The sequence below is a fragment of the Mixophyes fleayi genome, chromosome 5 (assembly GCF_038048845.1).
Source record: "Mixophyes fleayi isolate aMixFle1 chromosome 5, aMixFle1.hap1, whole genome shotgun sequence".
Taxonomy (NCBI): Eukaryota; Metazoa; Chordata; class Amphibia; order Anura; family Limnodynastidae; genus Mixophyes; species Mixophyes fleayi.
In genome coordinates, this window is record NC_134406.1 from 27,231,497 (window position 1) to 27,258,666 (window position 27,170).

General features: G+C 39.6%; 1 protein-coding gene across 5 annotated transcripts; it reads right to left on the reverse strand.

Annotated features, from left to right (window-relative positions):
- Positions 1–1,014: 1,014 nt before the first annotated feature.
- Positions 1,015–26,913, reverse strand: STEAP1 (STEAP family member 1). 5 transcript variants are annotated; one of them, XM_075211904.1, is made up of 6 exons: positions 26,832–26,913; positions 23,695–23,787; positions 15,047–15,148; positions 5,475–5,972; positions 4,026–4,190; positions 1,015–1,305 (listed from the first exon to the last, which is right to left on the reverse strand). In XM_075211904.1, exons 2-6 carry the CDS (start codon positions 23,740–23,742, stop codon positions 1,048–1,050), a joined length of 1,071 nt encoding a protein of 356 aa, XP_075068005.1. In that variant the 5' UTR covers positions 23,743–23,787; positions 26,832–26,913; the 3' UTR covers positions 1,015–1,047. The 5 variants fall into 5 exon arrangements, with proteins under 5 accessions (XP_075068005.1, XP_075068009.1, XP_075068007.1 ...); XM_075211908.1 differs by lacking the exon at positions 15,047–15,148; XM_075211906.1 differs by lacking the exon at positions 26,832–26,913 and having other exon boundaries at positions 15,055–15,148; positions 23,695–23,788.
- Positions 26,914–27,170: the final 257 nt, after the last annotated feature.

The window sequence follows — 27,170 nt, forward strand, 5'->3', positions numbered from 1 at the left end:
GTATAGTACACTAGGATGCTCCCTATATTGTATGTAAGTACTGTATTGTATACCATTAGTAATGGGCAAATCCTTACTTTTCTCCCAGTTGACTGCACTGGTGTCTTTAATTACCACCAGCATTATTAACAGAGTTTCTTCTGAAACTGGAAATAATTATAGCTAGATACAACTTTAATATTTTCTGTTTATTAGTCAGGAGTAAATGCTTTATTGAGTATTGTGTTGCAGTAGTATGTTTGATATGTATATGCCGCTGATGTTAAGGTGACGTGACATAAAACACCATTGGGCAGCGCTGCATGTGGTTGGTCAGACAGCAGCAGGAGCGGTTTGATGAGTATATATTACTCTGCATTATTTCTACAGTTAATATGTAATAACCTATTTATACGTCCGGGGGGGCCCAGCCTGTTTCATATGTACTGGGCCCCACGATTTCTGATAGCAGCCCTGACCATAGCTGGGAATCAGTGGGAGAGGACATTTGACGATACCCCATTAAGTATTATCTATCTTCTGATGATCGTGCTTCGTGCAACAGCAAGGACGCCCCAGAGTCCACTTCTATCACTTCAATGCTAATCAACTCCCTGCTGCTGAATTAAGTTGCGCCACTCACATAACCAATGCGAGTATTTGACCCACTGGTGTGCTGACTCTGCCTACCAGTGTAATGCTTTACTTGCTTGTGTGTAAGCTACACCTACTGCGACAGCCTTTGTCCGCAGATGCTGTAACGGCACCTACCATGTTGCAAACCATGTTTACTTTCTACCTAAAAAACACATTGATGTAGATGTCCCACTTTACAAAAGAGTGACCTTGTTTGATCTATACTAGCCATCAGCAATGTATCTAGGCATCTGTATGCCCCATAACAAAAATTTTTAAGGCCCCTCCTGTCACACCCAAAGATACATGTTGAGTGCCATTTAGTGTGATTGTTATGCGCTTTTCTGATTTGTAGAATGTAAAATGTATTGGTACACACGTAAAAATAAAACAAGAACACACCACAATAATACTGTGTATTTTAAATAAATATTACAAGTTTGTAAATATACAATTGTTGCCCATGTGTTTGTTTGACTCCCACCCGGTCCTGATCCGCTGGATTCTCTTGCTGAAGCATGGTAGCAGTAGTATTACTTTGCAGAGGAGGACGACGATAGGAAGGAACACTACTAACATGAAGGTGGGTGGTGTGTACCATATAAACTGGTTGATATCCACCCATTTATTCCAGGCAAATACGAGTGTGTGTACGGTGCTCAGTAACAGTGCTACATAGCCCATCTTGCTCTGTGAAAGATAAAATAAAGAACATGATTTAGTATGAAACCTGGAAAGAGTATTAAGTGTAAACCTACACACTGCGGAGGCAGTCATTGTGGGGGCTGGGCCAATATTCAGCCTCTCAATTCACAATGAAATCATCATCTTCATCACTATTTATTTATATAGCGCCACTAATTCCGCAGCGCTGTACAGAGAACTCACTGCAGTCCCTGCCCCATTGGGGCTTACAGTCTAAATTCCCTAACACACACACACACACACTAGGGTCAATTTGTAAGCAGCCAATCAACCTACCAGTATGTTTTTGGAATGTGGGAGGAAACCGGAGCACCCGGAGGAAACCCACGCAAACACGGGGAGAACATACAAACTCCTCACAGATAATGTCATGGTCGTGAATTGAACTCATGACCCCAGTGCTGTAAGACAGAAGTGCTAACCACTGAGCCACCATGCTGCCCGGTAATTAAATAATGACATCTGTTCCTCATACCTACACGATAGGTGGTAGGTATTAAATGTTACTTTGATGACATATACAAAATGTATTGGTGACTTATTTTCTGAAAATCAAACACAAAACCAAACCCTGTATGATGACCATTCGTATGAGTTCTAAAGAAAGTTTTGTGGATTCAAAAACATCTTTATAGTAAACTTTAACACACATAAAATCTCAGTGATATAGACCTGTCCTTACACTACATGGATTGTTGCTAGTAAAGAAAGGATCTCCGCACCAGTGGTCGAGCTACACCTGCGATTGTGTCCACCACTAATTGTGTCGCAATTACGTAAACATGTCTGTGTTGTACTTAGCCTTGGCTAATCAGCATATGGATGTGCATACGTATATTTGGTGCGTATGCGCAGTATGGAATGTGTATTTCATGCAATAAGATGGGAATTAAGTCCGACTCTACATCAGGCATAAGTCTCCAAGTAAACCCCAAACATTTTATAATAGTTAGACCACCAATGAAAACACTGCCCAACCCCTTTGCACATATTAGGCAGAATTGACCAAAGCGGTTGTTAAACAAAATCTAGGTCATTTCTGGACATTTATGGGGAAGAGTATTGACAAATAATTGCACACCATAAAGGTGCTTCCACCATGTATTTTCTTAAGGGAAAAGGCTTATACGCACTCAGAAAGTAACTTGGAATCAACAGAATTTGGCCTATGTCTATCCCAGTTGGAGGTCCAAAAGTGTTTTAAATCATTAGAATTAAAGTTAATGCAGAGGGGACAGAAGTCAAATGCACCATCAAATCATAGATCTAGTGTAACAGGAAGCCTATGGGATCAGCCACCATTACTGGGGTATTAAATAAAAGGTTAAAGTTACCAGGAAAGATTCCTAGGAATCAATCTTACTTCAACACAGAGGAAATATAGCTTCAAAATAGACAAAATGATTGCATAATTCCAGTACACTGAATGGTGCACAGTTGACACCCACACTCTCCAGGGTCATCACCAAACCAAGGAAGAACAGACATTAGGGAAACATTTTGCCCAATCACAATGTGGCCTATATTCAAAAAAATAGTAGCAATGATGGTACTACTGTTTCTTTGGCCATTTATAGTTTAACCTATTGTGACATGGGAAGCAACATAGTACTCGAAAACAATGTACTTCACTCAGAATAAGAAAGGGCCACTAGCCTGTTTCGGAAGTATTTAGCCATCTCAAAGCTTCATCAGGGCTGCCACAGAAGCTAGCAAAATTGTGACCCACCACTCCTAATCTAGTGAGACACAACATTGATTATGACAGCTGCAAGCTAGAGAGTCTCCTATTGACTAACAAAGGAAGCTCTCTGCTCTTGCAATTCTGCAGAGTAATCTGGGAACACGCATGCCTAGGAATTGCTGTATCAAAATCCCTGAAATTCAGAAACTTAGCTAGAAATGAGCACCAGACACAGGAGGTCTGGTACGGAAAATATGTACCTGTTTACCAACAAAAAGTGTGATAAATTAACCACTCAAAAAGTTGACTTCAACCAGTCCTCAAATAAATTATCCACTCTCGATCCTTTCTTCCACTTGGGATGACCCACCAAGTGGACATTACTCCTCTTGGGCCTAGTTCTCAGATCTTCTATCTTTTGCAGATGCAGAGTTATTTTCTGACATTTGATTTTGGCAGAAGATCACAAACATCTTAAACCACTGATATACAATGTTCAGCTTCCGTGGTATGCTCGTGGTTCTTTTGAAAATTCTGATGCAGGAATGAATGATCAACCCAGGGCTCTGTAACAGACAGGAGTGCCTGCTTAAGAGATGTTCCTGGCAAAGAATCAGGCAACTCTGAACAACTGGGTGAAGCCATTGTACAGGGGGCACCTTCATCGCTATAATGGATTTGTTGCTGCTGATGGGCAGTCTTCTTAAACTATCACTACATAAGGATTATGACTTTGGTAGACTAGAGATTGCCACCATGTGTCCATGTGGTTGACAGGCTTGCGAGAAGTTAGGGCCACACAAGCTAAGAAATTCCTTTACACACTTCTCCCAGCTGAGACAGAATCTTGCGTTTAGATCCTGTTTGGGGCTTATCAGTGTACGACAGGGATTCATAGTACTACAGAGACATCCTCACTCAGAAAACGAAAAGAATCAGAACACTATCTACATGACAACTTTCTAAGTCAATGCCTTACCCACAGTTTATAAAATATTGACATCAAGAAAGATCACAGTACCTGAACGAAGTGATACTCCCGCCAGGACAAAGCATTCCCGACAGAAGGGATTGATGCAATAGCCAGTATGGCTAAAATGGCAAGTGATATAATTCCTAGACACACATAAATCTCCATCCTCCACACATCATGCTCAATCCAGCTATTTTCTTTTTGTTGTTTAACCTGTAATATATAATAGTCATTCATCAGATATTATTACACAAGCTTGAACTTAAGACACAACAATCGTGAACATTTTTTTTTTTCCATTTGTGCAATGCTTTTAAATAAAGGGCAAAGTTCTATAATCAATGTTGGAAACATAAACATTCCAAAGTAACATTTGCTCTTTGTTTTATTCCTTCAGCATATAAGTGTGCACTGTTCACTTATCTGTGTACCAGCCTTGCACAGCAGCTAGGTCCTGCTTAGTTATCACATTGGCTGAGTTCCCTGAATTAGGTCAAGCTCTGGGCTATCTCCACAGATAGTATTATCAGCTGATTAGTCATAAGAGAACTAGTTATTATTTTGCAATACAGTAAAACAGTTACAAGTCACTGAGGACAAGGGAGAAAAATTACAGACAATAAAAAGTAGACATTTATGCACACACTTCTCTACATAGGACAAATAGCAGATATTCACTGAGACTTTATGAATCAGGTATAATTGAATATACACATTTAAATTCCCAAATTGATAAACATAATGATTTGCAAACATTGTTGTTAATTATTTTTCTGCTGATTTATGGTTGTAAAAAAAAACAACTTACACCTTTAAAGTCATAGCACACCCTTAATGACACTACACCCACCCCTTCTGTTAAACCATATTGTATTCACCAGTGGCAGATCATAATATGGTCATTTAGGGCAGTAGTCTGTAACCCACTGCTTTAAGTGGGGCCAGTACTTTCCCATTCAAACTTAGAACTGCAAGTACGTCCTTGGAAAAATACAAGGTGAGTTTGGTGGAAGAGGATTTCTGTGTGTTCCAATGACTTTGGGTAAATTATGCAGTTAGCTGCATAATAATAGGAATATGTACTTTGTTTATATGACCATAATTGGGGTGATGGATTTGTTCTAATAATTATGACAGTTTCAATGAACGTGCTGTTTATGAACATTAGGGCATATCATGGTGGCTTAGTGGTTAGCACTGACAGCACTGGGGTCATGAGTTTGATTCCCAACCATGGTCTCATCTGCGTGCGTTACGTCCAGGTGCTCCGGTTTCCTCCAAAGTTCCAAAAACATACTAGTAGGTTAACTGGCTGCTATTAAATTGACCCTAGTCTATCTGTTTGTGTGTGTGATAGGGAATGTAGACTGTAAGCTCCAATGGGGCAGGGACTGATGTGAGCGAGTTCTGTGTACAGCGCTGCAGAGTTAGTGGCGATATATAAATAAATGATGATGATGATGGTGCTTTCATATCACATATAACTGTAACAAATACCTGCTCATACGCCCAGTTCAGGAGTTTGTATCTGTAAGACCTCCTCATAGGGTAAGACAAGCTATAGAGCGCATGCATCAATCCCAAGAAGAAACTGAGGAGTCCAAACTGCTTTCGTCTAAGCATCCACGTGTCCAACCACTGTGGAAATCTACTGTACTTTGTGCTGCGATAAAGCTGGAGAACCGTGGCTAATATTCCAGGCAAATATGCCATAGTCAGCAGCGTGATCGCAACGTCTGGCAAAACCTTGTTAACCACCAGAATTGGAATTCTATAGAATTCATTTTTCTTATGCATCACAAACGGGTGCAAAACTTCTCGGGTAAAAGTATATAAAAAAATGACCAGCGACAGGGAAAATGCCATCTTTACTGGTAGACGCCATCTTGGAAACAGATCCATTTTCCGGTAGGAGGTGCTGGCAGAGTCCCAATCAAGCACATCATAATACGCTGCTCTCTCAAGGTTGTCAGCGTCCACGTTGGAATCCATATTCTATAAATGGCACAAAAAAAAAGAAAAAAATACATTAAAGTTGTGATATCTTACATACAAACAAAATGCAATATCATTATAATTTAAGGTATGTACAGTTCCTGCTTCATTATGAATATATGCTAGACCAGGCATGGCAAACTCAAAACCCCAATTGGGCCAAATAATCAAAGTCTAAGGGGTATATTTACTAAACTGCGGGTTTGAAAAAGTGGAGATGTTGCCTATAGCAACCAATCAGATTCTAGCTTTTATTTATTTATTGCATTCTACAAAATGACAGCTAGAATCTGATTGGTTGCTATAGGCAACATCTCCACTTTTTCAAACCCGCCGTTTAGTAAATCTAGCCCTAAGACTGTGTGGGCCGGAGGAAAACTAAAAAGAAATAGATAACCATCGTCAGCACAAACAGGTAATACATTTGATAAACAATCGACAAACTGTCATATAAATGTACTTGGACATCAACTTACTAAACGAATAATGATAATGTTCTGAGCACAAACAGTCACAGATTTACCAAATACCAAGCAGTTCGCTTGAATTACGAAAGTGTACTGTTCTGACTGCGTGCGACAACACACAGCGTGGATGGAGGGAGACAAGCAGAATCGGGTGTGTACGTGTCACATGACACTGACGGGGAAGGTTGACTGAACTCCCGCGCAAACCGTTCTGTCGTATTCAATGAATTTTTTAAGTCATTTAACCAAGTAAAATAAATGCGGGCTGTATTCCACTTAATTTCCCGTAGTAATGGGGGGCCACAAAAAATATGCCTGTGGACCACATACGGCCCATGGGCCTGACATGTTTGTGCTTGACACTAGTTTATGTGCAGGCTATGAGCAAGTGTAGGTCTTGCCACCTTTTTACCTGCTCTCTGTGATATTTTCAGACCTTTCTAGACTAGGCCCTTGCCTCACTGACATTGCACATTCTCTTACCACTAGACCACACCCCCAAGCTTTTCTAAGGTGAGAGGATTATAGAATCTGAATAGAACTGACAGGAGAGTCTCAGGAGGAGATAAAAGTATTTTGGTAAACACAAGTTATGAATGGTGATGTCTGCAAGCAGACTTACTAGCAACATCGCTGAAACTAGCTAAACTCCTCTAACATTTATATTTTTATAAATTCGTCCCCGTAGATGCCTACTCTCCCGGAACGTCTGGGAGAATCCCAAATTTTGGGGACTCCCGGGAGAGAAGACCACCCTCCCGCATCCTGCTCACTTCCTTAGTGAAGTGGGCAGGGGTCATGGTGAAACAATTTGATGCGAATGGCCTCATCCGATTTTCCATTGGAGAATGGTGGCAGGAATGGGTCAGAGTTTTAAGAATAAACATCTACATTTGTAAGTCTTTATAACTGTCCTTTGCAAATCAAAGTACTCTAAAAACCTATGGTGTATGGCTAGCACTGCTGAAGTACAATAACGAATTATCCATAGAACATGACAACATTTGTTGTGTACAGTTACAGTTGGCGTTGCTGTTGTTATTCAATAAAGTGACAAGACTGTAAAACGGCAGAATTCTTTTTCTGGTTTCTAAATGAAAGAATCTTGAACAAAGTATTTCACTTCTTCAGGTAGAAGACACGTACAAGGCTATAGTGTAAAATAAGTTATTGTTCAGTGCAATTAAGTCATGTGGGTGCTATTAGCGAAGCTGACAAAATGTGGAAGCATACAATATCAGCCGTTTATTCTGCTTTGTGATACAACTATTTTTAGGACTTTTTTTGGCTTTATCCCGTTGTTGGGGGGGGGGGGGGCATCTAATGTGCCGCCTAACGCTGCAGCCCTCTTGGGGTGTGGCCCCACCCCCATCAAGACATGGTCACGCCCCCACTGAGATGTGGCCAGGCCCACGGTCTCGTTGCCAGGAACTTGCATGTTGGGGGGTATGTGAAACTAAAAAGAAAACTTCCAAATGTAATAATGTACGCTTGAAATAGGGAACACTGATCCCACTACCTTTGTGTCCTTAGGACATAAATGAAGCCGTATTTTAGGAGAACAGCATTTGTACATAAGCACACCACAAAGCAGTATAGGGATGTGTGCCAACCTATGTGTATAGCGGGCAATTGCACATGTGAGAAAAAGTTCTGCGTCTCCATTTTTTTATTGCTCTTAAATGACTCCAACTGAATGTTTATTCTAAAGAAATGCTTTGGAGATAATAAATGATTCAGTATTTCCCTGAGAGTGTTACTTACTAACAGAGCAAATGTTCAGTAATCCATAATGTCCAGTCAGCAATGGACCTTAGTGTACCAGTTGTTAGACTAAGTTCACCAATCAATACACTGGCTGTGGAATTATTTTGTATTTGCATTGATTCATTAAATAGCCCTCAGTCAGTGAGGGGTTGTCACGACCCAGGCTCACCAATCAGCATAAATGTTACACAAATGAGTACAATCTGTGCTTAGTACCACATTGGAGCCCCGAGCAGGTCTAACACCCTATCAATGTCCCTTGTTCTCTTGCAGAGTATATATTTTTAATATTTTAAGTGGTTGCCTAGAGAAAGCCATGAAATGTACAGACAGGGAGCGAGACATTGTGTGTTTGTAAAGATTAATTTGGCAGAGAGCAAATGTCATTACTTGATTAAAAAACGAAACAAAACAAAGTAAGAACTTTGCCATGTAAGCGTGAGTTACGATAGGGATTTATAGGACTATTAGAGAAACAGTAAATACATCATTCCATGATCATTTAACAGGGGACACGTAGTAGTACAATTAATATAACAATATTGTCATTGTTCACACTGTAAATAAGTAACCGATAATGAGGCAAAAGAGAGACTGAGGACACTATACTCAATTATGAGCTTCATCCCAATCTCCTACTAATGAGGCTACACAAAACGAAAGGAAAAGGCGCTTTCTGCACGTACCCTCATTTACATCAGCTCAGTCTGACGTCCATGACAAGCTATGCTATGAATGCCCTGAACCACAGCGACCTCTGTTTGGACTTCTTATAGATTGAGAACCTGAGTCATTAAGCAAAGCAAAAAAAAAAAAAGAGTAGGTTTGCACCTTGGCCAAACCATGTTGCATTGGAGGGGAGGTAAATTTAAAATGTGGGGGCAGAGTTATAGTTGGGGTAGGGCATGTCCTAGATCAACTTTAAATTTTGGTGCAAAAATAAAGCTATCAAGTATATATATTATATATATATATATATATATATATATATATATATATATATATATATTTATTTATTTTTTTAAAAACTCTTTATTGAAAAAAAGTTCATAATAAAACAATACAAGCATAAAACATAAAAGCATCCAGCAAGTTTGTATACGAAGACATGTAAATAAACGTAATTGCTATCACGCCTTTCCAAATTCACTGCAGGAAACTGTAATAACATGAAAATCACGGAAAAGATGTAAGCTTAGACAAACAGAGCAATTAAACTTCTTGTGTAAAGGAAAATAAAAGTACATAAAAGAAAACAGAACAATAGACATGAATCTAAGCCATTTTGTGTCTTAGTGTCTCTTTGCTGTGGTCATGGAAAAAAAAGAAAAGAAAGAGAATTATGAGTAAAATTAAGACCATTGCTAATAAGTTAGAGCACCGCAGAGAGGGGAGAGGATATGTAGATAAAGAATGTCTAGCAAAATAAGGTGTTAATGTGGCGGGAAGAGGTGAAGCCGGGGATGTCCACTGCCTCAAGACCAATTGTCAGCAGCATATCTTTCCAAAGATCAAAGTTGGTAAATAAAAGGCCCTCCAGATCTTTGGTTATGCGGAGGTCAAAGCTGGTGTTAGTAAAGTTGACAACCTTGTGCCAAAATTTGTTGATTTTTCTACAGTTTCATAGATTATGTAAAAGATCCACTTGCTGCGACCCACATTTAGGGCAGATCCCTGCCCCAACCCCGCCTCTCCCCATATACCGCACTGGGACTGGGATATGTAGGCCCTGTTAATTGTCTTAAGGTGAACCTCGTGGAGCCGGGATGAAGTTATAAATTTCCATGTGGATCCAGAGATAGCAGGGAGTCCGGGTTAGTTAAACCAGGGACATCCTTTTGCCACGATCTCCATGTTTTAGCCCAGACCACTGCCATATTGGCATAAATAAGGTTTACATATAAATATCTTATCCTATATTAATCATAGTGTCCAGGGTATCCGTGGCCTCTGGCCAAAATATGAATTTTGATAGTTAATAAACAAATCAATAACCCAGTAGCAAGTAGATAAAAAAGCACATACATATGTAATCAAATAAAAAGCTAAGTGATAATGAAAGCCAGGAGAGATTATTTCCAATTTGTGCCTACATAAAGTAATTTAAACAAAGAGGAGAATAGGAGCAATGTTCAAATTAGCTTCTACCTAAATCTGGCAGATGTGGCAACTTCCAATGCTGGCAGATGTAATCCACAGTCTGGTAAACTGCCTTATGTGGGCTTTAAATTACCACCAACAATCGCCCTGACCAGTAAAAATCAGTGTGGAAAGAAATGATTTGCCGATTGATGAACACAATCTGAATGCCTGTGTGGTCATACACTATCAGCACTGATTAGTCCTCATTCTGTTGGGCAGTCGTACAATGACATCTATTCATGTTTTTCCAGCCTTGTGTGGTCATATTAGATACAGATGTGCCTATTTGCAGTTCAGGCTGCATGACTGGATATGAACATAATGATCAAATCTATGTAATCTATTGATATATTGTTGTTGCCCCCCTACAAAATCTGGTCATCTGGAAACCTGATTCCATGTGAAGATGAAACTCTAGTTCTTGCAGTTCAAGGGGCAGAATCTGATTGGTTGCTATGGGCAACACCTCCACTTTTCCTTTTTAGAAACTTTAGTAAATCTACCCCTGAATCAAAAATAGATACGCAAACAAATCTCAGTCCAAGGGGTAAAATTTATCAAAATTCAGGTTCGAAAAAGTGGAGATGTTGCCTGTAGCAACCAATCAGATTCTAGTTATCATTTATTTAGTACATTCTAGAAAACGACAGTTACAATCTGATTTGGTTGCTATAGGCAACATCTCCACTTTTTCAGTTTAGTAAATATACCCCCAAGAGAGCTATAAACATAACTTTTATTATAAAGACATTACAATTACAGCATATAACTTTGAGGGAAAAGTTCCACCACATAGACCTACGTTACCGTGTTCTTCCTACACTGTGAGAGCATAAGTACCTTTAAATATGTGTTTAACTTGAACAGTGTAAGGTGGTTTGATACATTCCCCATGATGAGTTGTCTTTTGTTTTTAAATTTTACACCTTAAAACTTATACACGTATAACTCTCTTACATTGAGCTTGGTTTGCAGACACATTTATAATTCTTGTGAATTTTACAGTCTTCAGGTGTGATTGATTCTCATGTTTTTAATGAAAAGTTTAAGCCATGGGAAAAACGGTCTCTCCATGGATAGTAACCGAATAAACAGAACAGCAACAAAAGTAAAATAAAAATAAAAAATGACCCAGCTTAATTTTGACATTACAATTCAAACAATTATATTTCATTCTGCATAATTCATAAAAATGATATGGACAATGTTATTTAATAACTTTAATAGGCATAAAAACAAAATATACATTTTACTTAGCAAATAACAATAGATTCCAAAAATTTGCTTTTACATCTTGCATTATCTTAAACTCTAAAAGAAAAACTAAATCTAGAAAAATGCATATAGACACTTGATCTGTAAACCATAATTCATCAGGTTAATATTGGTGTTGGTGTACAGTTTAATCAAGTAGTAGATACCCATCCACAGCAACCCTATTCAAATAACTAATTCAGTTTAAAATTTAGCCTTGGGATAGGTTTTCTATTTTAAATGTTCTGCCAAGTGTCAGTATTTACAGAGAAGTGGACAGTGTCATGTTAACTTTTTTTTTTATCAATATTATGTCTTTTATTTTGTTTTCTCTTGGGAATGATTCTTAGCACTTGATGCCAAACTTTAGATATGTACTGTATATGTCAAATTTATCTTGTAAATGTATGTTATGTCTGAATTTATTATGGTTGGGAGTGGCTACCCTAAATAGCATGCAGTCACTGTGTCAGAATGCACTTTGCCTTGAAAAAAGGAACCTCTAATCATTCAGCATTCTAAAATGTCCCAGGTGGCTAATTTCCATAACAATTACTTGGTGTTAGAAGTAGGATGCAAAATGGCTTGGACAGAGGAACACTGTGCTAGTTTGGAAAATCTCCATGGATTTTGCCTCAGTGACTGCCCATAATCTCCCATTTGCTGTCAGACTTTACTTCATCAGACTGGTTAACTTGTGACGGATGAGATTGCTCTTTTGTTCAGGAATCTTTGTTGTAACAATATCAGGAAAAAACATTATTGTGTTCACGTTAAAACCATTTCTCTATTTGATATAGAGGCTGGTCCAGGAGGTTCACACTTAATTTCATTTCTGCACTAATTGTAAAATCTCCTCCAGAAACTGCAACAGTTTGTGATGGTATGGACTGAAGACTAGACTGCAGTCCGGCACAGCTGCTTGGCCGAGGCTCAGGGTCACGACACCGAAGAGTCACACACACACACACACTTTCTGAAACCAACCATCCTGTACAAATATATACTTGACAGATAACAGTTGACATCCCTCTAGCACTGGTCTTTTCGCTGACAAATACCTTTATTGAGGATCATATAGTACAAACAGGTCTTGCGTCTCCCTAAAGCTGGGTACACACTACACAGTTTTCAACCAATTATCGGCTAAATCAGCCGACATACGACCGCTCGTTCAAAAGTCGGGTCAGTGTGTGCAGTGACACGATGGTCGAAAGTCTGCCCAAATGGACCATTGTCGCCTCATTTGGTTGGTCGTACCGTTTAATATTTTTGTTCCAATCTCGTTACCGCTGTGTAGTGTGTATAAACTGCCGACCGATCCACAACTGTGAGTATGAAAATACAGTCATTGCTCACGACAACATGGCTGTAAAAAGTTGCTAACGTGAGATCCGCTCTTCCCTTTCTCGTCCTAAACATGGCTAGTGTGTATGCAGTCCATGGACCGAGCGATCGGAACATCGATCCGATCGATGTAAAAATTGATGTAAAATCGCTCGGCATAAAAAGTTGGTCGAAATTTCTGTAGTGTGTACCCAGCTTTACAGTTGATTTTCTGAGTAACTAGAATTTTAGGGTTTTACGAAACCAAATCCAACAGAACAAGAGACGTCTCTTCGTTAGGAGAGAACATGTATATTAAAGGCAGCATGACAATGTCTTGATGAAGGTGGAATTTAGTTTCCACCTGTGGTTGAAAGGTTTAGTATGCAGGACAGCCCTGACTCCATGAAACATTATGTGTGTGTGTGTGTGTGTGTGTGTGTGTGTGTGTGTGTGTGTGTGTGTGTTAGGGAATTTAGATTATAAGCCCCAATGGGGCAGGGACTGATGTGAATGAGTTATCTGTACAGCGCTGCGGAATTAGTGGCGCTATATAAATAAATGATGATGAAATGATGATGATGATATATGGAGGCTTACACAAAAGAGCTCCCAATTCCAAAACTCTTCTAACAAAGGATATTGCTAAAAGAAAGGCCGTTTTCCCAAATTAGAAACGTCTATCATACAGGCTCCAAAGGTTCAAATGGAGCATCCTGTAAGGATGTGGGAACCAAGTTAAGGTACCATGGGGCTACTGGAGGGACAAATGGAGGTTAAACATGCAAAACATCCTGTAAAAAAAAAAATTAAAAAAATAAATAAATTTTGTACCTGCAGTAAAACTTCTTTTGAAAATGAACCAGCAGAGCAGAGACCTGTACCTTTAAGAACTTAAAGTCTCAAACCACTGTCTAGGCTACCTTGTAATAAGGCTGCCTAGGCTGGCAGCACTAGGGTTGGTTAAGCTGTTTGGGAGGGGTGGGGTGGGGCATGCCTTTTTATATTTTTTCTCCCTTTTCAATCTAGTGATTTATGACAACATTTTGACTGTCTACTTCACAACACAGTACACATTTTACATGTCGACATTATGAACATGTCGACATTATGAACATTATGGCTGTCAACAGTATGGTCTAGACATTTTCACCGTCAACATGGTGACTGTCGACATCTTAACTACATCCCGATCAGATAGTCAGCAAATAATGTTGTTAATTTTTCTGCAGCTTCAGACCTACACATTGGCACTAAACTAACAGGTTCAATGCACAACTGGTAAATGTACTATTAACTCTGATAGTCCAAAAAATAATTTAAGGGAATCAACCTGTACAGATATTCTCTTTGTGTCAATTTCAACACTGTCTGCAGCATTTCACGTGCAGTAATTCTCAGTACAATATAATGGAGTTCCATGGGTGCGCTCATTAAGTATATAGTGCACTATGCTGCAGGGAGGCTTTGAGAACACGAGTGAGTTCAGATAAAAGTGAGGACAATATAGAAAATTAAATCTTCTCCACATCCACATATATGAGCCCTTATAGTCAATATACAACATTTAAGCTTAGCTTCTCTATACAGCTTAGTGTTAACTGTTGTGCAGGGGGCTGCGACTACAAAAACAAAAAAAAAAACCGACTGCTTGTCAAGCTCCATTCCAATAATTATAAAATAACTTTAAAAAAAAGAAAGGAAAAAAATGGCTTTCCTCTATGGATTTTTCAAAGATGTTCTCCTTGTTAATTAAATTAAAAATATTGGTGGAGGCTCTGATATGACATACCTCTGTGCCCTTGCGCTCTGCTCATATGCCATTCTGACACCTGTCTGCACTCAAGGGCAGCATGGGTATAAAGTTGGCAAGCAGTCCAGCCTCAAAAACTGGCAGAACGCAGTCTTTGCAATTTTGGCTAACAGCAGCGGCAGCTGATGCTGGTAATCTCACCTGCTCTTATCTAAGCTAATCGTCGATACATTGGGAAATATGCTGGACATAAGGGTGTAGAACTAGTCTATTAAAATTAACTAATTTTAAGATAAATATAATAAACACTACATTATACAAAGTGTAGATTGTTTTATGTTTATTATGCAGTACTGAAATATTACCAATTTACTTTTGATATCCATATTCCTCCATAGTCGTGGTGCCCAAATATCTTCCTTTGCTGCATGAGGACCGTACATTTCGTCATCTGTTATGGATGACTGCTGTTAAAAAACAATATTGTTTTAGCAAACGCAAAATATTTTGTAATTGTAAAACAGTAACAACTAGCAACTGTACGTTTCATTCTGTACTCTGGAGCTTTCCGTTCTATAAATAGTTAATATTTTATGTACACACTGCTGTTTAGTCATGGGTCATGCTCACTATGAATGACGGGTGGCACTGTGTGATTGACAGTTACCTCCACTCTGACCACATAGGCTGCACTGTGTAAAAAATAAATGAACAATTACAAAAAAGGCTGTGTGCCCCCTCCTCAAAACACTCAACTTGCCCTAATACAAATAGCCAGGCTGATTTCCACTATAGCAGGAAGGTAGATTTTTTTGGCAGAATAGACCCCTGTCTATTCTACCAAAAGAGTAAAAATAAAAAATAAATAAAATCCCAGCTCACCAGGTTTTCACTCATGCAAGGGGGATCCACGCTCATGGTCTCCTGGTTATATTAAGTACTAGCCTAGGCTATATAGCACTGGGGCTGGTTGAATAGGACGGGGGGGGGGGGGGGGGCATGCTGTCCATTTTCATTTATTTACATAGTGCATTGTGTATGGGAAGTGTTCTGTCTCAAATGTATGGGTCCAGGATTTGCAAAAATCAAGTGTGTAATAGAGTGTGCATGACCATATCTCCATCCGCACAGCAAGCAATGGATAACAAAATAAGCACTGGCTGATCGTGGCTGAGCTAATACAAGGGTATAGATGGAATATATTTTTATATCATGTGTTCCTTACACCTCCTAGATTGTGGGTGGACAGAGATTCCATAGTGCTGCAGTAAATGGTACAATTTTATTGATGAAAAATATCTAAATAAATAACTGCAATAAAGTTATAGGTCACAATCAACAGTAAAAAAAAAAAAAGCACATTCAATGAGATCTGTCTTGTGCCATCCACAATGTAGAACCTTACAATCAAGTCTGAAGTACCTTCATTGGTCCCTAAGAACCTAAGACCGCTGCCCATATTCCAAAAGAGAAAAATTAATAAATAGACAAAAGTTTAAATAAATAAAACACTCCCCAAAGACTTTGCTCACTACATTATTAAATAAAAGAAATAGACTTCTCTCGTCATCCGACTATGTCCAAATGGGCGTAAATGACACTCCACAAAACTATTCCCCCCACCCCACCCCCCAAAAAAGTTCTCTTCTTGCTTGATCCCTTGTAGTCCGAATAGAAAGTAAAACCTTTTTTTGTTTCTGCTTGCTTGGTCCGTTGTTATCCAAAAAAATAACTAAAATAACTGCTGCTAAATGATGAAAGTCAAGATTAACTGGGACTTCCGTTCACCTCCAGCCAATTACAAGCACTTTTCCACTTATGAGCTTATGGTAAACAATTTTGTTTTGCTCTTTCCCCAGTTTGGACTATGATGCACAAAGAATAATTATCTTATATTTAATAAAGTGGTTTGGTGAGTCTTTATTTAATTAACGTATATTTGCAAATTGGGTCCTAATCTTGTTCCGGACTACTCTGGTCCCTACTGTGCGGGATGGTCAAGAACAGTCCCAGCTTTTCTAGTGCAGTTTGTTGCCCCCTGGAGGGGGTATGGTGTTCTTTGTGTACTTCCTTCACTAGTGGACATAAACCTAGGGGTAAATTAATTAAACTGCGGGTTTGAAAAAGTGGAGATGTTGCCTATGGCAACCAATCAGATTCTAGCTGCCATTTTGTAGAATGCACTAAATAAATGACAGCTAGAATCTGATTGGTTGCTAAAGGCAACATCTCCACTTTTCCAAACCCGCAGTTTAGTAACTGTGACTAAGAGGATTTGAGGAGGGGACATGCTGACTGTTTAATAATAATTTATTTTGTTTCATTACACAACGCAGCATCTGTGTTCTGAGTGGAAGAAGCCGTCAGTCGCTAGTAGTTATACGTCAGTCAGTCATGTGTATTTTTACTGCAGGTTATTGATAGTTACCTCTGCCCGGACCACAGATGCTGCCAATTCATTTATTACACATTAAATTGAGTTGCTTAATTATGTTTTATCAGCAACATCTGGCATTCAGTGTAAACTGCGATCCTCACCATGACCTCATATATAACAATGATTAAATAGCAAACCATGCATTTAGCATGTAAAACGGGTGTTTAATAGTAACTTTACCCATGTAGAAATCGTACTGTGTGGGCTTTCTGAACAGCCAGCATCACAAGACAATTTAACACATGCTACATTTATAATATTTCTCTCTAAAATTCTCAGCCTAAAGCTCAAAAACAGACTATTGATACCTGTGGTCAAGTACCCCTCACCTCTCACATGGTCAAGATTGCTGCATCAAATGGGTTAATACCCGATGCTGCTGTGCCGAATGGGTTAAACTAGGGGATGTAAAAGTGTATTAAAGGGAATGCTTATATATACACTGTATATATATTTAATGTCTGGGTGCTGGTTAGTAACTGGCCCTCAGCGTTGAAAAGGTTTAGTCCCGATGCTGGGAGTGTAAATGTATTTATTTTCATATTGTTTATATATTTATTTATTATTAGATCTTGGAGGCAACTTGCTTCTGTAATTTTTCTGAAGAAAGGATTTCTCATGCTAAATAAGCCTTGTTATCTGAGAGTTACCAACACATCTATTTAGCCTGAGTATACAGCAGGGGGTTGTTATCTTTCCATCCTGTGTCTCCTATTAAGAGAGATATGGGAACTATCTGAATAATGGAATAGCAAGTAATTTGGGAAAGTCACAGATTGATGTAAATTTTGTTGAGTTAAATTACGTTAAAACCAAGTTTAGAGAATACATTGCATCCTGATGCTAATCATTGAATGTGATCATCTCATACCTTGTGGTGCCAGGTATGGACAAGGTGCTGGATTGCCCCCTGCCAACATGTGTGTTCGAAATTGTATAAAACGAGCTATATTTTGTATTTCACTGATTCATACCATCTGAACTTCTGGAGGATCACTAGTACCTCTAACTAGCGTGTAACAGTCCTTTTAAGGACCCTTTCTCTGCAATAAAAGTCCTTACTTCAAGATCCTGCTTTGACGCCTACTTACTTGCTGTAATTTTACAGATTAGACCACTCTAATCCGTTATCAGGCTGAGGTTTGGGACCCGGCGTCTAGTAACAACACTCTGCCCGCTACCCTGCAGCTCTGGTCATTGTGAGAGGCCAGGGGGAACCATCCACAGCAACCCTGATCTGAAGGAAGAGGTCAGGGGTACCAGCCCATGTGCAGTAGCAGCAAGACTTATGGAAGGAAGCGGTTCCAGGTGCCGTACCAGAGCCTGGTGGTGGAAGCAGAGTGTCCCTGTAGCATTTAGAGTGGACACATTTGGGGTAAAGAAACGGGACAGTGGCAAAGCAGGCCCAGACGGTCCTCAGAAAGACGATAGGACGGCACAGGAGGTTTATCCAGTCACAATAACATTTGATGGTTGATATCAATCAACTCTACCAGCAAATTCGTAGCGCTTTACAATTGGGAATAAACATTAATAAAACAATACTGAGTAATACATACAGACAGAGAGGTAAATGGCCCTGCTCACAAGGCTACAATCTATAAGACAATGGAAGTTTGAAACAAGGGCACGTGCTACATATTGGACCAGCTAGAATGCAAAGGTAAAAGTATTGAGTGGGCGGTGTGATCAGTCACACAGCAATGTTGGTCAGAGGGATGTTGTCTTGTGTTAGCTGTGTAGAGGGTGATAATAGGGTAACCTAGGGAAATTAAGATGGTGGTGGAGGAATATTATAAGCTTGCCTGAAGAGATGGGTTTTCAGAGAACGCTTGAAGGTTTGAAGACTAGAGGAAAGTCTTACTATGTGAGGGAGTGAATTCCATAAAGTGGGTGCAGCCCGAAAAAAGTCCTGTAACCGGGAATGGGAGGAAGTGATGAGATTAGAAGAGAGACGCAGATCTTGTGCAGAACTGAGGTGTCGAGTTGGGAGATATTTGAGACAAGTGATGTATGTTGGTGCAATTTTGTTGACGGCCTTGTAAAAGGATCTGTAATTACGCCATAATTGCCCACGCTATCTTCTTATTCTATTTCTGGATATGCTTGTTACATTACCATACACATTTACACTTTCCCTTTTATGACACTCCTACTTAAATCCTTTAATCATGATTTACTGTATCACACAGATTTCTATATATAATATCTCCTGTATCAAGACATTATAAATTCATAACCACAACGCAGATACATAGATCCCTTTGGCCTTAGACCTGTTTGTGCTCACATAGAGGGGAATAGACACCCAAATCTAGAAACAATGTTACTTTCTGTAGGTACTGGTATTCAGATATTATTGAACTGTCATTGAAAGCCAGCATAATAAAGATTTTTTAGTAAGTCACTTCCTATGCAACTATCAAAGGCTGCGATCTTAAGATCCGGATGGATGAAGAGCACACTCTTACTCATTTTATGAGCTGCAGGCTAAGTGTATTAGTATTGGTAAACCTTTCTAGCTGCAAATGGAATGATAAAAGTACTTTAGAAGATTATTACTAGACAAGAAGCTCTTAAAAAAGAAAGCCAGACGAAGAACAATATGTGATTCAACTGTCTAGGCACATAATTACCTGCACAACTCAACTCTGCTCTCCCCCACCCCTGTTTTTTGTCTTTATTCTCTTTGTGATGACTTTTTAAGTGGAAACAAAGACAAAAAAATTAATCACAGCAGAAAATTCAAATTCCTATATGTCATGGTGCTGGTTACGCCCAGGAGAGAACCACTGGGCTTGGGAAACTATCAGAGACACACCACGATAGGCCAAGCCAAGTCATTAGGGACAAAGCTGGAGGAAGAAGAATTGAGAGGTATGGAGTAGATGGGTTGGAGAATGTAGAATTCTGATGGACGAAGCCAATGTCTATAAACAGGCAAATAAAAGAGGACTAATAAATAAATAAAAAAACTAATCTCCAATGTTGCTGATTGCAGTTGTCAGTGTGGATTGGACACTGCCCCCTGTCATCCGTAGCTGGTATTGCAATGGGTCCTCACATGTTGCAGTTGTCAGTTTTGACAGTGCACTGCCGCAAGTCATCTATATCTGGTATTGTGGCAGATCCTCACACTGTTACAAATGCAGATTGCAAAGTATAAAAACTCATATGGAGAATATGAAGAGAGTCACAAGCTCTGGTGAGATAAAGTGTGAATGGAATTATTTACAAGAACAAAGCTCAGTTCAGGGCTTGTTCACACCTATGCACTTTTTTGCATTAATGCATTAAACGCGCAGTGACAATTTTTAAATTCATGTTCATGTCATTCTAAATATTTTGTTTGGATCATGATCTAATCAACATACAATGGTGCGTAATATGTCAGAGCTTTATAAATAAAAGGTGATATGGTGCCATTTCCACTTTTGCATTATAAAATGTTAATAAAAGGTTGTGAACCGTAAGATACAGTGGATGCAATTTGCACCAAAATTGTTGACGTAATTTACGTCGGTTAAAAGTGTGCAATTTATGTAGTATCTTAAGACACCTCATCATCATCAACATTTATTTATATAGCGCCAACATATTCCGTAGCGCTTTACAACTGGGGACAAACATACTAAACTAATAAACAAACTGGGTAAAACAGACAAAGAGGTGAGAAGACCCTGCTCGCAAGCTTACAATCTATTGGACAATGGGAGTTTGACACATGAGGTTAAGTCTACATTTGCAGATCGGCCCAGCCAGACTGCAAAGGTAAAAGTGACTTATAATCTAAATGATCCTGTCACACAACAATGTTGGTCAAGGGGTAGTTGTATAACAGGTGGTAATAGGGTAATGTAGTGAGGTTAAGAGGGTGGTTGAGGAATATTATAAGCTTGTCTGAAGAGGTGGGTTTTCAGAGAACGCTTGAAAGCTTGTAGACTAGAGGAAAGTCTTATTGTGCGAGGGAGAGAATTCCATAGAGTGGGTGCAGCCCGGAGAAAAAGTCCTGTAACCGGGAATGGGAGGATGTAATGAGTGTGGATGAGAGACGCAGATCTTGTGCACCAGCAGTCTTCATAGTAAGCACGTTGGGCCCGATTCATTAAGGAAAGTAAGGCACCAAAATGAATAAGTTTTCACCTGGACAAACCATTTTAGAATGCAAGGGGTGCAAATTAGTTTATTATCTTGCACATAATAAATACTCGCTATGTTTTCATGTAGCACACAAATACTTGATAGCTTTATTTGTACACTGAAAGTTGATCTAGGACATGCCCTACCCCAACTATAAATCTGCAATCACATTTTAAATTTACCTCCCCCTCCAATGCAACATGGTTTTGTCCAGGTGCAAAGTTACTCATTTATTTATAGCTTTCCTTTCCTTAATGAATCAGGCCCTTTGTGTCAACTTCAGCCAAGGCCAGGTAAGTGTTATTTATACCACACAAAGGTGGACTGATATAAGATAATTATATCTATTGCAATCAATTTTCTTAATCACTAAATCCATTGGTCATGCATCTTGTGTTTCTACTATATTTTGGTCTATATTACATTCACATTACGCTTCTCTTAAACAACAGAAAAATATCCCTGGAAATAGCTGTCACACTTTGAGAAACATGTGAAATAAAATGCTAAACATATGTAAATGACTTGTCAGAACAGATCTCTAAGGAGCTTAGTCAAACAATTAATATAATGCAGATAAACAACTGCAATGTTTTTTATAGAGTTAGAAATAGGCCAATGTGGAGAAAGCGCACAGCATTACTCAAACATGTACAGTGTATCTGTGAGATCTGGATGTTGTAAAGGATTGTGACAGACAGGGCCTGTTCTCATGCTTGTTATAATAGATGTGTTCAGCAGATCCCTAGTACAGAGCCTAGGACGGAGGCTTACGGTTGTTTCCCAAGCTGTGAGCTTGAGACACGAGACTCAGTCTCTGCAGTGCTTATCCTGGGGGTAAGGACAGAGACCTGGGAGACTCAGCCTGAGCAGAGGCCTAGTGCTATGTACACAAGTGACTTTTCTGGTGCAGAGTGAACGGTGTTTTGTGGGCTAGTCACCAGACCTCCCCACTGGATGGACTACAAACCAATGTATAGTAAGCACTGAACAATAACATTTATTATAATTTTGTCTTTGTCCAAGGGGTATATTTACTAAACTGCGGGCTTGAAAAAAGTGGAGATGTTGCCTATAGCAACCAATCAGATTCTAGCTGTCATTTTGTAGAATGTACTAAATAAATGACAGCTAGAATCTGATTGGTTGCTAGAGGCAACAGCTCCACTTTTTCAAGCCTGCAGTTTAGTAAATCTAGCCCCTAATCTCTGTGTAGGTTACTTGTACTTGCTACGTGAAACTAATTGCTAGCTGGTGACATGAGTTCTAGATTTTTAAATGGAACATTCCCCAACAGTATGTCAATGTGTTTAATGTCAATAAGAAATCATATCTCCTTGCATGCCCAGCAACCTGCAGCTGACAATTACTTTTATCTCTCCCGATACATTATTAAGTGTTAAACACTGATCGGTTGCTCATCACTATGGTATATATGTAACTTAATACAGACTTTTATTGACTTTTTTTTGAATGGATACTGTATAGAAACCCATATGACAAAGTAACAGCACATTATGTACTTCTTGGATAAAGACAGTAATAACCATTATACTCAGAAATTACTGCAGGAATTAGTTGGTTTCTGATTGAATAGAAACAAAATTAGAGAAATAAGTTTTTTTTAGTTGAAATCATTCCACCAAATCATATGCAGTTTTGCTGGTCACAAACAGAAATATTGGTGAAAAAAACAGTAGATTGGTCCAATATAGCCCCACATATGGCCCACAACTATCAGCATGATAATAATAATCTGATCTGATCACTAAAGCTGGGTACACACTACAACGTTTTTGTCCAATAATCGGCTCAACCAACCGACATACGACCGCTTGTTCGAAAGTCGGGTCAGTGTGTGTAGTGACACGATGGTCGAAAGTCTTCCCACATGGACGATTGTCGCCTCATTTGGTTGGTCGTACCGTTGAATATTTTCGTTCCAACCTTCTTTCTGTTGTGTAGTGTGTATAAGTTTCCGACCGATCCACAACAGTGAGTACGAAATTGCAATCATTGCTCACAACAACATGGCTGTAAAAAGTCGCTAACGGGACAGCCGCTCTTCCCTTTGTCATCTAAAACAAGGCTAGTGTGTATGCAGTCCATGGACTGAGCGATCGGACCATCGATCGGATGTAAAATCGATTGGCATAAAAAGTTGGTGGAAAATTCTGTAGTGTGTACCCAGCTTTAGACACGTCCACCAATCCAGTTACCTCTGTAATCCTGCTCGGGTGGTCATGTGCCGAAGGCACTAACTAGTCCCAATGTGTACCGGATGAATGGCCAAGTCTGTCCAATTTGACTACCCATGTGAGTGGCCAAATTTTAAACCAATTCTGCCACAGGGTTCTTGGTCCCAGCAGCAGCAAAATGATTAACACATGAGTGTCCCACTGAGTATTAATCCTCATCTGATTTTGGAGGACTCACCTGTACGTGAGTCTCTTTCTCTGTCATGTTTTCCTTGCTCAGACCCATCTAAGAACACATCCTTTGGGTGTTGGAGTGGCAGAGGTGCAGACACTGCAACGATAGAGAAGTCACATTACGTTACAGACAACAAAATAAAGACTGCGGCTGCTTAAATAACCATACAAGTGAAGTAGGCAATAAACTGTGTTTTGTGGTCACAGCAAACAGTAAGCCTCTAACAGAACTAAACTGAGCTGCTCTGCCATCAGATTCCTCTTCTATGAATAGCTGCTATTATGCAATGTTCACAAAATCATTTTCCTTAGTAAATGAACTCACAGAGCCATATTTTTGTCCTGCGATTTTCTCATGTCTACGTAACAGTCAATGTGTCTGATTAATGTCCTAACATGTTTATGTACAAGTGAGTCTGTCTGGAGAGGGAGTGTTAAAAATAGAACAAATACACTAAAATAAATGGAAAAAATAAAAAATTGGAAAATGACATAAACTGTACTCTATTTTATTTGATATTTCGCAACTAAGAACATTTTGAAATGCAGTAATCTCTCCGCCCTCTCATTTGTGAATGATGCAACTGCCAATGAAAGAGGAATAATGCATTCCCCAAATTAAAAAACTTATTTTAAAACTGAGTTTTAGAAGCCTTTATATACATGTGATAAACATGCATTTTTCATTGACTGTTCTCTCCTCACCAACAGCAAGTAAATACCATGACATGACAATAGTAATCTTTGAAAAACAAATAACATGACAATAGTAATCCTTTGCTGTCATTGTCTACCCCTCCCACCCCCCCAAATATGTAAACAGGTAATGACACCAGCGGGGCAGTTAGATATTAATTGAAGTCAGTAATGACCATTTACGACAGCAAAAGTTTAAAACCACAATGCTCTTTTGTGAAATCATACACACATTGTCCGATTGCACCCTGTATAAGCCAATGTGTGAGCGTTTGTAGGAGTGCAAAAGTTTTCTCTAACCACTGGGTGAAGTATGGAGGAACAAGGGTGTTGCTTGCCAAGTCTGAATTTGGTGCAGTAGTGTGCCTAATATTGCACTAGAGAGCATTTTTGCGGGATATTATAAGGTAAATGCATTAAAGATGTGGCGAGGGCACGCTTAGAGCTTCCCTGCTTTGGGGAAAGAGCCACAGACTTTTCTTTCTCCCCACAAAGGAACTTGAATATTCCCCACCTTCGAGGTCCCTGTGTTCAGATCTCCTATACATATAATTGCATACTTGCCAACTTATGGCAAGTATGATACGGGAGCCTGCCAGGGAAGGTGGGCGTGCAGGGGGCGGGGCTCTGAAAAGCACAGCATTTTGCATTTACAGTGGGGGCGGGGCCAAACACAGCGATTCCCAGTGAATCGCGCCGTTTTGGACTTAATTCTGCCCACTTCACTAGGAAGTGGGCATATCCAGGAGATTGCCACACTCTCCCGGGAGTCCACAAAATGACATTCCGGGAGAGTTGGCAAGTATGTATAATGGGATGCATTTTGTATTTTCCAGTTGCACGTCTGCAAGAGTACACATTTAAACAGATAAAAGTGACTTAAAGACAATTCTGTTGTCCCCCTCCTATCATGATTCATTTCATGTAAACATAACTATTCTGACATTCAATAAAAGGGAAATAGTGCAATTCACCCATTTTAACCATCAAAATATTGTTTAAGGCTTTGCCTGACTTAGAGCTCAATTACCTCCTAAGAAAATATGTTATAAAGGTGGCCCCAACCTCCAGCTGGAGCCCTGGGGGGCTGCGACATGCAGCCGTCTCTCGTTCTGTAGATACAGAACTGGTAAACTAGTTTTATATACAACATTAAATGGCCACAGAGGGTTATGTGTGAGCAGGGGGACCAATCAAATCAGTGGGTGGGGGGTAAATCTTGCCTTTAAACACATTGCAGTTTTAAAATTAGCTGTCAAACTCGCCGAATATCGGAGAGGCACAAAAAGCGCTGTTTAATACATTTACCCCCAGAAATAAAAAATGAATAACTGTCTCTTCTTGCTGAAAGAAGAAAACTCCTTTCCTTAATGTTTCTATAAAACCCCTACATCAAATATGAGCCCCTCTGTTCCTGAGTTACTTGTCACCTTGGCACCTATACTCAATGTCATATCCCGGCCTCAGTGTCTGGAGAATTGTAAAAGTGAGGGTTACTTTTGCAGTCTAGTGGGATTCAGCTGATTAGGTTAGCTGTAGAAAGGTATAAGGAGTTGGAGAATATATGATGGGGGTGCAAGGGGTAACTTCAGAGATGGGGTTCCCATGAAGAGGAGATGGTTGGGGGAAATGGACAAGTTAGGCAAAAAAACCTCCCAAAAAACATTAAAGTGCACCCATTAGATATCTACAAAACAGGCATCCACGTTGTGGGCTTAATGCCAACATTTACAGAGATTTGGCTCTCCATGCTGAATACCTAACAACCATGGTTATAAATGTATAAAAATAAACTGAGGACGAAAACAAGCTGTGGATCTGCAGCTGGTGGCTGGCCAGGTATACCAGATCTATTAGTTGTACAGCAGCTGGAGAGCACATTACCAGAGCCTGGACTAATGTTACCCTTCCCCTACACATCCATTGTCACCCTACCACATGCCTCTACTTCATTCATAAATCTGGTCGTAAATTGTCCAGGCTGGAACCTGCACTAACTAGTTACTCTTCACCAACAAGGAAGGACACACATATGACAAGCACACATACCATTCACTCTGTGTCTATTTCCAAACACAACCTGTTCTTACAGACAGTATGACACAAAGTCACGCAAGTGATTGCAAAACTGTTACATCAATATCACATTAAACAAAAAAAACAAACAAGAAAAAGGACAGAAATGAAACAAACAAGAAATCCTCAACACAATCAGCAATAAAAGCACGTTGTGGAAAGCTACTGTTTTAGCAAAAGTATGAATCAGTGTCTGTGAGTTGTTTAGTAATACACTAATATTCAACAGAATATCCAAATCTATATCATAGGGATGTACTTAGGTTATTTATATTAGCTGTGTACAATCACTCTGCCAGTAAGGAATGTCCTGGCTGATCCTATGCTCATCCTATACTGGGGAGCAGAAAGGGTAAAAAGTTCACTCACCGGAGTTGTGCTGACAGTGTAGCACTTTTGTCAATGCACAGATCCGAATCCTGCCTGGTCAGACCTCCTCCAGCCGGGGGACACACCCTCCACACACCCACACACACCCGGGACACTCCCACCCTCCCACAGCTGCAGCGTGTGGATGACAGCAAGATTTTTTTTATGTGACGTCAATGTCAATGTGTAATCACTGTGGAAAGGATAAGTGTCCTGTCTCGTCATGGTCAATATTTATTATACTCTGTGCAAATAATGGCTGTACACAGGACACTGTTATACCCTAGATCTGGCTTGAGCAACTTAAGGCTCTCCAGCTGTTGTGGAACTACAAATCCC

Coding starts and splice junctions, on each gene's coding strand:
- STEAP1 (XM_075211904.1), bottom strand. CDS start 23,742: ATGGGTCTGAGCAAGGAAAACATGACAGAGAAAGAGACTCACGTACAG. Junction 15,149..23,694: donor AGAAAGAGACTCACGTACAG/GTGAGTCCTCCA, acceptor GTTTTTTAACAG/CAGTCATCCATAACAGATGA. Junction 5,973..15,046: donor TGGATATCAAAAGTAAATTG/GTAATATTTCAG, acceptor TGCCATTTATAG/AATATGGATTCCAACGTGGA.